We start from the raw sequence: 14,260 nt of genomic DNA on the forward strand, positions 1-14,260 counted from the left end.
CCCTAATGCGAGCCATCACTGCTCCTCACACACAACAACCATCTTTTTCCACAATTAGCATTATTATCAGCTACCCCAGCCTCTCACCAACTGCACACCAGTCATAGTGGTGTGGGGATATAATCCCTCGTTCAGGTAGGGGGTAGAAATAGAAGAGGTAAAGATAAGTAGGAATAGGATTAGGATTGCATTTATATTTGTGGCACTTTTTGCTTTGAACACAGATTTTTGTACTTCAGGTCAGAACACAATACTCATTACGAGACAGTGAAAAAGCAAGGGACTTAAAGCAACTGTGGATCCCTATATCATCATTAGGATGAAAAAAATCATAGTAATCAAATCAGCTAAATTAAATCATACCATGCTTTGACAGTATACATTTTCTACTCCAAAATATTCCAAAATAGATCAAACAAAATAGAACAGATTTACAAATAACACCAGACAAAATTAAGTTCTTTATCATGGACGTCGGAACTATTTTCTGAGAGGGAGGAGGGGTGTTGTTGAGGGATGCATTACTATTGCTACTGTCAGAATTATTATTATTATTATTATTATTATTATTATTATTATTATTATTATTATTATTATTATTATTATTATTATTATTATTATTATTATAATAAGGGAATGAGCAAAAACAAACTTAGCAGAAAAATTGCCTCTGCCGGGTTCCGGTAGTACTTTTCCATCCCGGAAGAGGTTCTTTGACCATAATACGTCATTCAATGCCGTAAGATGGCGGAGTCGGAAGAGGAGGTAGACGTCTTGGTTCAAAGAGTGGTCAAAGACATCAACAATGCTCTGAAAAGGAACCCCGACATGTAAGTGTTGGTGACTGAGAAAGCAATGGTCGGAGTTCTTAAATCCAGAGTAGCTCAAGCCTAACAGCGGGTTATGGCAAAGTTTCAACTATGGGCTTAGACTACTACCTGGAATCAGAGCTCTTCATAGAAAGTTTACCGCTTAACCAGCCAGTATAGCTGTTGTTTATTGAGATAGTAGTTTCTGGGAGACTTCCCATTATGGTAATTTCATTGTTGTATAGACAGAGAGCTATTATTTTGTGTAGACAGCCAGCAAATGCTTGCACGTTGGCACTGTATGTAACTTTAGTGAATAACTGCAGTTGTCTCTTTTCCGTGTGTGCAGTTACCGACACACGTAAACCGAGATCTGACCACATATATTCTGTCATAGTGACAAGCTGCTGTTGCATATAAGCAACGTCCCGTTAACGGTGTATTTTCCTCTGGTTTCCGCTCAGGAAACGACAGCAGTCTAACCTTACATGCACTGGCACACGCATGAAATTGAAGAAAAACCCTGACGTGATGATGTTAGCGCACAATTTAAATGACGTTACTGTGCACCACGTCACCTAATGTTCTGTACTTTCATGTCTCCTTTAATATGGCCCATCACAACCCACTTCTTCTTAATCACTTACATAAATTACATATAAGTGTTGCAATTCAAAAATGTGTGTGTGTGGGGGGGGGGGGGGGGGTGGCTCATCTCCAAAGTTAGCAGTCGAACAACTATTAGTTAACAATAGAGAGGCTTCTGGTGGTTTTAGTTAGGTTCAGCATGTTGAATTCCAATGTGAAAGAGCTGTAAAAAAAATCCCACACTTTGCAAGTAATTCCGGGCCTCGAGTTTCCTTCATGCCTTTTGTACTTTTTTGCCAGTATGGTTGTGAAATGGGTCTTAAATTGTGTTAATTATGGTCTTAAAAAAGTCTTAAATTTAACTTGTTGAAGCCTGCAGATACCCTGTCCTCCAATACACTATGCACAATGTACAAATGGGATCTCATTCAGTTTGGATGGCTTAGCGTCAGTTTCACGACTCGCTTCATTTGCTGATGCGTGTCTGGGATTTCTGTCCTGCTGAAAGGATCAGTCAGAAAGAAAGCTGGTAGTGATAGAATAGAGTGAAGTGAAGTTGGTTTTATATTCGACATTCGCTTGTTCTTTCTGTTTCTAACCTCAATAACGTCATGAAAACTGCACCAATTTCATCCAAATTGGTAATATTTTGCAGAGATAAGTAAGCATTTCAAAGGTCTCATCAACTTACCAACCTCAGTGGTTGTAGCGAAAAACTCAATGGGAACAACGCTGAATGTCCTTCCGAGTATCACTTGGCAGCCGGAGAAGCGTTAAGGGACCGTCGTAAAATGCACTCTCTGATTTTTCAGTCCGGACAACAACAAAAAATTTGGCAACGGCACACAAATACTGTCATTACTAGAAGGCTTAGAGTCTCACAGGAGGTTATTATTCACTCATACTTATTAACCAAAAGGTAAAATGCTTAATATCTGACCATATGGTGGTGCTATTAGCTCATGAACCATGAGGCGTATTAAAAAGCATTTGGACAGTAGGTTCCTTGGATGAAGCCGATTCAAATGGTATAGTCCACGCCCATTGGTGCCTGTAAAAATTTGCTGCCGTTTTGGATTTCTGCTAAACATATCTTCTGTCTCTATGTCCACATATTTCATCCAATCTTCACCAAATTTGTTACATATCATATTTAGATGACCCAAACAAGACTTTTCAATTCGTTTTTCGATATCATGCATTGTTTGTCTATAATTTCCCATCAAATACTTAAGGAAGAGCAGTATATGAATATTTCTTGATTTTTATCTTGAAATGGCTCACTGGAATTTCAAACTAACAACACAGATCAACTTGAATTTGCTGCTAATAGCACAAAGAAAAGTTCTAGTGTCAGGGAATGCAGCATGATTTGTGTGGTGGATGGAGATAAAGATGGGGAGCCTTGATTTAAAAAAAAACTCTCAGGTGCTAAAGGTTATGTAATGTCATGTATCGGGATGCTGTTCTAAACATTTCACTAAATGGGAGATTTTCTTACCCAGGCAGCACCAAATATAGCGACAGGGTTGTGTTACATTTAAGTTTTTGATTTAGTCGTTACTTCAAAACAAATGTGCTTTCTCAGTCACACTAAAAAGAAGCTTAGAAAAACACTTGGAAATGCTTCCACTTTCGGGAGACTCAACCTGCAGCTCAGTCAGCTTTTTGGAGACATGTTCACTTTCTACACATTTCTCTCTCAGTCCACCTGAGGATTCGATTCTGTTTTTTGTAAAATACTGACACACACACAAAAGCAGAGAAAGAACACTAGTGAGTGTGTTGCCTTACATGTCAACTTAACATGCACACTTGTTCTCTCCCTTCTTACATATGGTTAGTAAAAACCAGGCAACACTGGAGAGGAAAACTCCCTTTACACAGGAAGAAATCTCCAGCAGTACCAGAGCTGGAACCAGGGCATCTACCTCAATGACAGGAATCCAATTAGCTGATACTGGCTCATTGCAAACCTTTATTTTAAGAGAGGATTTCCTTGGCTTGATTTTGTTTTTTGTTTTTTTTTCAGAGTAATCACTGGTCCTCCTGTTGATGTAAAGTCATATTAGAGGTATTGCAGGCAGCCATTCTTTGCAAACTTCTCTTGCATGTTGTATTACCTTCCTCTTCCAAAAGCTGTGAAAGCCCAGGCAGCTGACTTGTTGTTTTTCAGCCGTTTGAGGTGTTCAGCCAGCAACTGGAGTAGGTGTTCCACTGAACACCACCAGAGGGATCTCTGCACTTTCTGTCTTTGAAGAGGCATACAAAAACAACCTGGATGGTATGACTTAAAATTTCAGTGGTTTTAAAACTGTGGTATACCTTGAAACCAGAAAGCTACATCTAAATGATCCAGTTTTAAAACAAAAGGCACTAGCATTTAGTAACTTGCTACTTTTAGTTCATCAGATTCTGTTTGTTGTGTATGTGTGTAACTTTTGATTGCCACTGTGCATACAGTGCAGTGGAAGAGTTAGGGTCATTGTTCCACTTTTTATTAGTGTATTTCATAAATATCATAGCAGCTTATTGTGAACTCATGGCTTGACTCGACTACAGTGCCTGTCAGCTCTTTTGGTTTGCATGCACTGCTACAGACAGTGGTTCTGGATTCAAACATCTGTTACTTGTGGGTTTTCTCAGGGAACTCCAGCTTCGTCTCACAGTCTAAAGGTGTAAATTGTAGATTTACTGGCATCTCTAAATTGACATGTATGTATAAGTATGATATGAGTGCATGGTTACTGTTCTCTCTGTGTTGGCCCAGTGATGGACTAGCGACCTGTCCATGGTGTCCCCTGTCTCTGGGTTCTCACTAGCCGTCACCACGCTGCATATGGCAAATTAATGTCCTGTGTGGTGAGCCCAGTTTGCCTTTAAAATCATCACGGTGGCAAATGAGCTTTTGTGAATAAGCATGTCCTGATCCGATCTCAAGATCTCAACGGGTGTTGATCCAGGCATTGTTTGACCGAGTAGGAGTGAGTACACCTCAACTCATTTATAGAATAAGAATAGAATAGAAAAATACTTTATTCATCCCCCAGTCGGGAAAATTAAAAAAAATAATAATTATGATATGATATGTGTGATTATTGTAAAAAAGAATTTGTTGATAGCTGCTTGCCTGGTTAAATAAAAGTTAGATTAGAAAACAAACTAACACGGCATGTGTTTTACTGTCATGAATAAAAAGGTTGCATCTTGGGAGACAAAGCACGTGAGGCAAGTAGCCCAACAAAACTGTTTGGAACGTGGATGGAGCAAAGCTGTTGTTTATTTCTAGGTTTTATTTTAGATTGATATGTTGTTTTGGATGTCACAGTTGTATTGTTTGAAAATAATTGAAAAAAAACATTCTGCCCTTTCAGAGCTTTTTGGAAGGACATTTTCATTGATATGTTTCAGAAATTTTGAAACATGCACATATTTACGATAGCATTCGCAGGCAGTCAGATGATGTTGAACACCTAACACTGACTTGTTAAACTGTATACAATTCCCCCGCAGCCTCATTTGTGTGGCAGACTAGCATCCGAGTCCACAGATTTGATGTTTCAGAACAAGACCGCTGTTTTTATTAGAGTCAAAGAGCCTAATCTTTGGTCGCTCATTTTACATCATCAAATCCAAAATACTTCCCTACACAGTTACTCAGGAAGCCTTTGTTTGCTAGTTTCCTCTATTTTTGTAGCAACTTGGCAAAGAAATTTGGTTTGTTTTACTGAGAGAATACAAGGGCGTGCAAATTTTCAAGTCTTCCGATACTCCTTCTAGTAGTATAATAGGTTATGTTTTTATTTAATTGTATCTTAACTGTGTAATAGCACAGATTTTGCATTTTCTTTTTTTTAAGATGTAGCATATTTATAATTTCTATACTTTATTTTACTTGCGTGGAATGCACCTTTATTTTGCTGTATAATGTTTCATTGCTACAATGACAATAACGAGATTCAAGATGAACTGAACTGTGCAAAAGACTATGAACGTAAAACCATCCATCAATCCATTTTCTTTACCCACTTCATTAAACTCAGGGTCATGGGAGCACTGGAGCCTATCCCAGCTATCATTGGGCGAGAGGTAGGGTATATCCTGGACAGGTCACCAGACCATCACAGGGCCTTGAATTTAAAACCAAAATCTGCTGTCAGTTCTCCTGTTCTCTTCACTCTGTACACGACTGAGCCCTCATTCAAGTACTTGCAGAATTGAATCTTCAGATACTCAGAAGTAGGAAAGTTGGTCTCATTTCATTGACCTAATTTTAAATGCTAAAAGGACTAAATAGATAAAATTTGATTCAATTTGAGACAGTGGCCACGTTAACTGGTTGTACATAACCAGTCAGTTCCACAGAGTGAGTCATAAAAGTATCTTGTTGTGCACATGGACAGCACTTTATTTTTGGACATTCATGTTGAATGACCTTGTTCTGGGTTCCTGCAGAGAATGCACTTTCAGTGAAAATGATCTTTGTATCAAGTAGAACAAAAAGTAATGGTTGTGTTCCCAAAGTAATTAGATAATTAGGGGACAATTGCATGATTGTGAAACCTGTTTCATGTTCATGTTTCTTCAAAATCAATTTTGTCAGCTTTGCTTCTGCAGAAAAATACTTGATGGTTCTGTCAACTCTGGTAAAGCTTGCTAATGTGTTGATGACAATCAACATGTAATTAAGTATACAATAAAACACAAAAGTCAATATAGAAGTCAGCAAAAATTATTAAAAGTATTGAACGTAGTGACAAATCGCAATCGAGCTCTATCATATGAACTAAAATCCATATTCCAGTATTTCTTGGTTGATTGGAGAAATGTAGTATATAGCGCTGCTTTCCACAAATTGGGCTAAATTAGTGTTTCTCAATTCCAGTCCTCATGACCCACTGCCCTGCATGTTTAGCATGTTTTCTATGTTTCCCTCCTCCACCACACCGGATTCAAATGATCAGCTCGTCATCAAGCTCTGCAGTGGCCTGATAAGGAGCCATTCATTTGAATCAGGTGTGGTGGAGGAGGGAAACATCGAAAACATGCAGGGCAGTGGGTCATGAGGACCGGAATTTAGGCTAAATCTTCACTTTAACTCACTTATGACGTCGTAAGCACTAGTCCCAAGAGTGTAATCAAATTCAGACTTTTCCAGACAACACCAATTCCTGGTGATATTTTTGTACTATTAATGAATTTGTTTTAATATTTGACCCATGTCTTTCCCAAGACCCAATTTCAACATAATCCAATTCATTCATATAGAGCCAATTCAAAAGCAATATCCTAGCTAAAGAAACCAATAGATTGCACCGAAACTTCTCCATCTGTACTCTTTTTCTATTCAAACTTCCAGTGTTCCCGTTCCCCCAGTATCACTGAGGGTTAAGACGGCGCTTTTAGTGAACATCATTCTGTGTATGTCTATGTGGGACTTAACGTAAAGTGGCTTTTTTTTTTGTTAATGTATATTTTATGAGCTATGTAAAGCACTTTGTGTGGCATCTTTTTTTTTTATGAAAAGTGCTTTAGGAATAAAGATTGATTGAAGTTCAAGTACAGAGAAACATAAGTTGAAACTGGTCACATTAAATGGCACTTCTATGAATGATAGAATCTGATTTTTAGATGTTTGAAAAAAATATTGATAGAAATTGAAAAAGTGTTTTTTATCCCAAGGAATGCTCCTAGTTGTCTTGTTGTCTATACACACACACAGTAAGTTAACACTGCTCTCAGCCCTGATTCTTATTTGCTTCCACAGAGATGAGATCGGCCTGATCCAGTGCCCTGAGGCCCGCTACAACCGCAGTCCCATTGTGCTGGTGGAGAACAAGTTGGGTGTGGAAAGCTGGTGTGTCAAGTTTCTACTGCCGTATGTCCACAACAAACTGCTGCTCTATCGCCAGCGCAGACACTGGCTGGACAGGGAAGGTATGAAAGCTCTTTATTTAGTTTAATTTTATTATTACTATTCTAGGGAGGCGCCATCTCTAAGTTGAACAATCCACAGAGTCTAAGCTGCAGGTCTCATGTATGCAATTAAGGGATATAAACACCTAGTCCTACGAATCAAAACTTATCACCTGGGAAACCAGTTGTGAAAAGACTGTTGTGACTGTTGTGAAAAGACAGCTGACACTTAGGGAAAGATCTTGTGACGGCATGGAAAGGCAGCTGACAGGAGGGAATAGACCCCACTGAGGGCCCCATGGCACAGAAAATGCTTGTGTTCCACCCATTCCTAGCTACAAAATAAATCCTACAAAGAAGATACCCTCAAAGTCAGCGAGAGCTGGGGTAAAAGATGACTAATCGGCGGATAATTGACACAGGAATGGAACAGATAACTAATTAGATGACCGGCATACATAAAACTGCAAGACCAGCAAAAGAATAGAAGCTCCAGAGGTGTATATGTGGTTGGGCAAAGATGATCTCCACCTCAGTCCTGAGAATACATCAGGGCAGGAAAGGCAGTCTGAAGGAGGGGCAACAGGGGACACGCATCAGCAGCTACTTTTTAAGAAGCAGGTTGAGTCAGTTGTCTAAAGTTCAGCAGCAGGTCAAAAACCAAAGTCTGCATGACATCAACAACACAGTCCCAGTGGAGAAAGAGACAGTCATGGGAGAGCAACTTGAACCTACCCAGTACAGCCAACAGTGGAGAAAAAGATCCAGGGGCAAAAGTAATGTATCAAATGGCTAAAATCCTGTGAAATGGCAGTGTGGGAAGAGGTCAATACCAACTTCAACAAAATCTTTGGGACTCTCTGGGGCACCACCCTGAAGAAGCTGGATCATATGGGTGAATTAATCTAAACCTATGGCGCATAGTGAATTGGAACAGCAGAGAGAAGGAGAATGACACCAACAATGCCTGCTATGTCAAGAAGACAGAGGAAAATAGATTGCCTGGTCTGTGAGAGGTTGCAACTAAAGAAGTAATGGGGGAAGGCCACAGAAGAGGAGATAAATGGTATGAACATACTGCAAGCAGAGATACAGTGCAGGCTAATGACGCTGAAAATCTTGTGAAGAAGTAAAGGAGGAAAGAGAGTAAAGAGTTTGCTTCTACGAAGACCCCTTCAAATTTGTGAAAACTCTCTTCACAAGCAAGAAGAGTAGAAATCTCTCATTGTCAAAGGTAGATCTGGAGAAGCATCTGGAAAGGTCCTGTGCAGATGATAGAAGCCACGAAAACTACTATTGCAGCTGACATGCCTCCGATACACTAGCTAGATATAAGCCCACCTTGATGGGCTGAAGTAGAAGACTGCGCACAGATCGAGGACTTCATCACCGCCAGATTTCAATGGCATTCCATACCAGTGCTACAAAAATGCACCAGATGTCCTCCAATTCCTGTGGAGACTCATGAAAGTGGTGTGGCACAAGCAGGAAATCCTAACATCTTGGCAGAGAACTGGGGAAATCTTGATCCCCAAGGAAAACAATTCTTCAGAAATGATCCAGTTTTACCAGATTAGCCTCCTAAATGTTGAAGGCAAAATCTTTTTCAGCATAGTGGCTCAAAGGCGATCCAGTTACCTGCATAGAAACCACCTCATGGACACATCAGTTCAGAAGGCGGGGATCTCAGGCTTCCCTGGCTGTCTGAAACACACCAGCACCATCTGTCACCAGATTCAGGTTGCCAAGAAGGGGGGAACAAATCTGCACCTGGTGTTTCTGGATCTCACCAATGCCTTTGGCTCAGTCCCTCATAACTTACTCTGGAATGCTTTTGGTTTCTTCAGGGTACCAGTAGCTCTCAGATCTTGTCAAAGGCTATTTACAAGACGTTTAATTTTGCATAACAACAAGTTTCACCATAGCATGGCAGTGTCTGGAAGTGTGAATTATGGCCATCATCTCCCCTTTAGCCTTTACCAAGGCCATGGAGGTGATCATTAGAGGGTCTGGACTGATGGTTGTAGTACAGTGCATAAGACCTGGTCTGAGGATGCCACCTATCAGGATGTTTATGGATGATCTTACAACATACACGCACGTTCAGAAGCATTTCCATTGTTAAAGGAAAGCTGACCAACACTTATATATTGGCGAAAAAATTATTCCCACAGTCTCTGAGAAGCCAGTTAAGAGTCTAGAACATTGGTACAGTGCATCCCGTAAGAACAGCGACCAGGTAGAACAGGTCAGGACGGATACTGTCTATGGCCTGGAAACCATTGATAAAACTACTCTCCCTGGCAAACTGAAGCTTTGGTGCTTACAATTTGGCCTCCTTTCACGTTTCAGGTTACCCCTGACCCTGTATGAGGTTCCAGTAACAAAGGTAGAAAAGCTGGAGTGACTGGCTCCTACACGAAGACGTGACTGGTCCTCCCCAGGTGCCTCAGCAGCATTAAGCTCTATGGGGAAAAAGGCATATTGGAACTACCCATGTCCAGTTTCACAGAGAAGTACAACTGTGCCAAGGTGATGTTGGAGATGATCCTAACAGAATCGAGTGATCCTATTGTTGCCCAAGTTGCCCCATATCTAGCTACTGGGAGAAAATTGACACCAACAGAAGCAACCAAGTTTGCAAACACAGCACTTAGGCACAAGGACATTGTATCCAGCAAGGGAGGGGTGGTTTTGGTCTTGAGGCCAGCACACCATCATGGAACAAGGCCACGCAACCTCAGAGACGCAGGGTTGTGGTGCTGGAGATCCGTTAACAGGACGAAGCAAGGCAGGCAAAGGCCATTGCACTGCCTAAGCAAGGGTAATGGCTAAGTTGGAAAAGAGTAGAGAAGAGGAAGATCTCCTGGAGTGATCTGTGGGAGATGGAGGCATTTAGAACCAGCTTCACCACCAAGGCTGCTTATGATGTCCTGCTGTTTCCCAAAAATCTGAGCCAGTGGTATGGATATGGTATATGATATGCTCACTCTGCCCGTCACCAGCAATGTTGAAGCACATCTTGATCGGGTTCCAGACCAGCCTCTCTCATGGCCGATACACCTGGTGGCACAACCAGGTGCTACAGTGTTTGGCAGGAGTGCTCGAGAAGCAACAGACAAAGGTCAACGGCCTGTCTCTCCCTCATCCCATCTGCTGGCAACAGCATTTACCCGGAAAGGAGGGGGTCGAGCTGGACATGCCACCCCAGGACCAGACACTGGGATGTTGGATGGTGCACGAGATTGGAAGCTTCTGGTGGACCTTGGCCGGTTTGCTTTTTTAATGACTGATTTTAAGCATAGCAGTCATCTGGCAAATTAAATTCAGTTTTTTCATTTAGTTAGGATAGTATTTCAATTAGTTAGTAAACACTTTGTCCTGGTCATATTTTTTCCAGATAAAAGACAGTGACTTTGAACTTTCAGACAGCTGATGGCAGAGGAATTCTTTTTAACCCAGTCAGAGCTGTTGCAACCTTGCCTCAGTATTTCCAAGACTTAATTGTTATATACTAATAAACATAAGGGTGTACTCAATCCTTTACAGTAAAGCTGAATGTAAAACCTCTAAAATAGTGTTGATTTTCACATTACTACTTTCTTCAGAGGCTGTTAAATTATAATGGACATCATAAAACCCTCAGTTTTCATTCTCAAATAAAGCCATAGGCGGTAATGGATTCTTCTAAGTAGGTAAAATTTGACGGACCTTTATATTTTTCTCTATTGACAAAAAAGGAGAGGAACTTAATGTGTTTTGTGGTCTGAAATGGGTTATGTTACTAAATGAAATGTGTAAGGTTGCTCCCAAATTTCCTACCACATTCAAGCAAGTTCAGGTTACACCACTGCTCAAGAAACCTTCCCTCCCTCCAACTCATGTGGAGAATTATCGGCCGGTCTCTCTCCTCCCGTTTCTGTCTAAAATCATTGAAAGGGCTGTCTTTAAGCAGGTCACCGATTACCTCTCACATAACAACCTCCTTGACCCAAACCAATCTGGGTTTAAAAGTGGACACTCCACCGAAACGGCTCTGTTAGCTGTGACAGAAGCCTTAAAAGAAGCCAGAGCGACAGCTAACTCCTCTGTACTTATCCTGCTTGACTTATCAGCTGCATTTGACACTGTCAACCACAGTATCCTTTTGTCCATACTCTCTAGCATGGGCATCATAGGGAGAGCACACTCCTGGTTTGAATCATGCCTCACTGGTCGGTCTTTCAAAGTATCCTGGCTTGGTCACACTTCTGCAGCGCACCACCTCGCCACAGGGGTCCCCCAAGGTTCAGTACTGGGACCTCTTCTCTTTGCCATATACACCAACTCATTAGGACAGATCATCCGATCACATGGCTTCTCATACCAATGTTATGCTGATGATACCCAGCTCTATCTGTCATTTCCACCTGATGACCACACGGTCTCAGCACGAATCTCAGACTGTCTCTCTGACATATCAACATTGATGAAAGCCCATCACCTCCAACTTAACCTCCCAAAAACTGAACTGCTGGTCTTCCCAGCCAAACCAACCATACACTACAGCATCTGCATCCAAACTGAATCCCTATCTCTTGCTCCATCAAAGGTTGCTAGAAACTGGGTGTCATGATTGATGACCAACTAACCTTCAAAGATCACGTTACCTCGGTTGCTCGTTCATGCCGCTTTGCACTACTAAACATAAGAAAGATCACACCATACCTAACCCAACATGCCACCCAACTCCTGGTGCAGGCCATGGTCATCTCCCGCCTTGACTACTGCAATGCTCTCCTAACTGGTCTCCCAGCCTGTGCTGTGAAACCTCTGCAGATGGTCCAGAATGCGGCGGTGCGTCTGGTCTTCGATCAGCCTAAAAGAACACGTCCCCCCTCTGTTCATTGAACTCCACTGGCTACCCTTAGCTGCCCGCATCAAATTCAAGTCACTGATGTTAGCTACAAAGTGCTTAATGGAACGGCTCCCATCTACTTGAATGCTCTTGCAAAGGCTTATGTCACGACCACTCCGGCCATCATACGATTGTCGTCTAGCATCTCCTACACCACGCCTAAGACAATCCAAACTCTTTTCATGTGTCGTCCCACGATGGTGGAAAGACCGACCGAGCGCTACCAGAACAGGGTCTGTCTATCTTCAAGAAGCTCTTGAAAACCCAGCTCTTCAGAGAGCATCTCCTATCCTAGCACTTACCTTGTACTTACCTCCCCCCTCTATCTTTGCACTTTATCTTTCTGCACTTCCTTCTATGCCTGCACCCTATCTACTCTGTCACCTCTGACAGAGTCGGACTAGTGGGTTTTTTCTATGTAGTTTATTGTTAGCTTTTTGTATAGCTTGTTATATCTTGATTTGTTGTAAGTCACTTTGGATAAAAGCGTCTGCTGAATACATAAACACAAACAAATGTAATCTAATAATTATGTATTGGTAGTGCAGCCAACGCTAACAGTGTGGTTTTGTGTCCCCCAGCTCTTGTGGATATCACTTGCACTCTGTTGCTCCTAAATCCAGACTTCACAACTGCCTGGAATGTCAGGTACAGGAACATATATATCACCTCTTATGAATGTCACCTGTCCAATTGTCTTTGTCTTTTGAAAGAACACAAAACAAACAAACAAATTAATAGATATATATGTATATCATAAATTCCGGACTATAGAGCGCACCTGAATATAAGCCGTACCCTCTAATTTAAAAAAGAAAATCCATTTTGTACTTGTGTAGGCCGCACCAGATTATAAGCCGCAGGTGTCCACATTGTAATATGAGATATTTACACAGAAAGATGTTACATGTGAGGATTTTTAAACTTTTAATTAAATACGTATGATAACATAAACAAATACATACCATTAAATGTACCATACTGCAAATGCTTTTTTTTTTTCAAACAGTGCCTGTAACATGGCTGGGTAAAAAAAAACAAAAAAAAAAAAACAGTAGCCTACCTGGAAAAGTCATTGATCGCCTTCTTCATCTTCCTACTGCACACTAAAACAAAGCCTTCTTCAGTGTCCCAATTGAACAGCCTCAAAACTTTGTCTCTCACTTCAGTCTCTTCGTTGTCGCTTTCCTTCTTCAACAGCCAGATTGATCGCTTTTAATTTAAAGCTGCATCATATGCATTTTCTTCGTTTTCCATGTTGAGGGTGAGTACAAAAGATCGATTTACAATAATTTATTAGTGTAAGTGTGTTTGATTTATTGTAAATTTTGTTGGATCACCGTGAACTATTCATTAATTTTATTCGTCTAATGTTACAGGCAAAATGTTTTTGGCAGCATGAAAAAAAAGAGAGGGAAAAAAAAACATGTATTAGCCGCACCGTATTATAAGCTGCGGTGCTCAAACCCTGGGAAAAAAGTAGCTGCTTATAGTCCGGAATTCATATATATATATATATATATTTTATTTTATTTTTATTTTTTTTTGCTGTGTGAAACTATCAAACTAAATGTTGTCACAGGAAAGAGTTGTTGCAGTGCGGTGCTCTTGACCCAGAAAGGGACCTTTACCTGGGCAAGCTGGCCCTCACCAAATTCCCAAAGAGCCCAGAGACTTGGATACACAGGTAAGGTTTAATTTGTAAAGCACCTTGATCTTTTGTAAAGACTCACTTTAAAGGGAAATGCCAGTATTTTTAAACCTGGACCTTATTTCTGGCATGAAATACATTTATCTACTCACCGAGAACAGTTTGGCGAAAGTCGGCGTCCTTCAAAAGCTATTTAGATAACTCGTGATCGGCGTATATCCATATAACGGAGTTAATGGGGCTTAGACGATGCAGCGTCTAAATAAGGCATTATCTGTCTTTATTTCACCAATACTTTAAGAAGAATGAATGAATGAACGTGTACTATAGCTCTGTTAGCTCAGAGCTGCTGTTATGTGGCTACTTGCGGCTATAGGAGAGCTAACGGAGGGATTTCTA

General features: G+C 40.9%; 1 protein-coding gene across 1 annotated transcript in view; it reads left to right on the forward strand.

Annotated features, from left to right (window-relative positions):
* The first annotated feature begins 731 nt into the window (after window positions 1-731).
* The window catches only part of ptar1 (protein prenyltransferase alpha subunit repeat containing 1), a 26,036-nt gene continuing 12,507 nt past the window's right edge, over window positions 732-14,260 (forward strand). Inside the window, exons 1-4 of the mRNA XM_072388574.1 lie at window positions 732-830; window positions 7,165-7,334; window positions 12,792-12,858; window positions 13,793-13,897. Of these exons, the coding sequence (XP_072244675.1) occupies window positions 745-830; window positions 7,165-7,334; window positions 12,792-12,858; window positions 13,793-13,897 (428 nt within the window). The 5' untranslated portion in view covers window positions 732-744. The remainder of the gene's footprint in view (window positions 831-7,164; window positions 7,335-12,791; window positions 12,859-13,792; window positions 13,898-14,260) is intronic.

This window comes from Leuresthes tenuis, unplaced genomic scaffold (assembly GCF_036924035.1).
Source record: "Leuresthes tenuis unplaced genomic scaffold, fLeuTen1.0.hap1 SCAF_6, whole genome shotgun sequence".
Taxonomy (NCBI): Eukaryota; Metazoa; Chordata; class Actinopteri; order Atheriniformes; family Atherinopsidae; genus Leuresthes; species Leuresthes tenuis.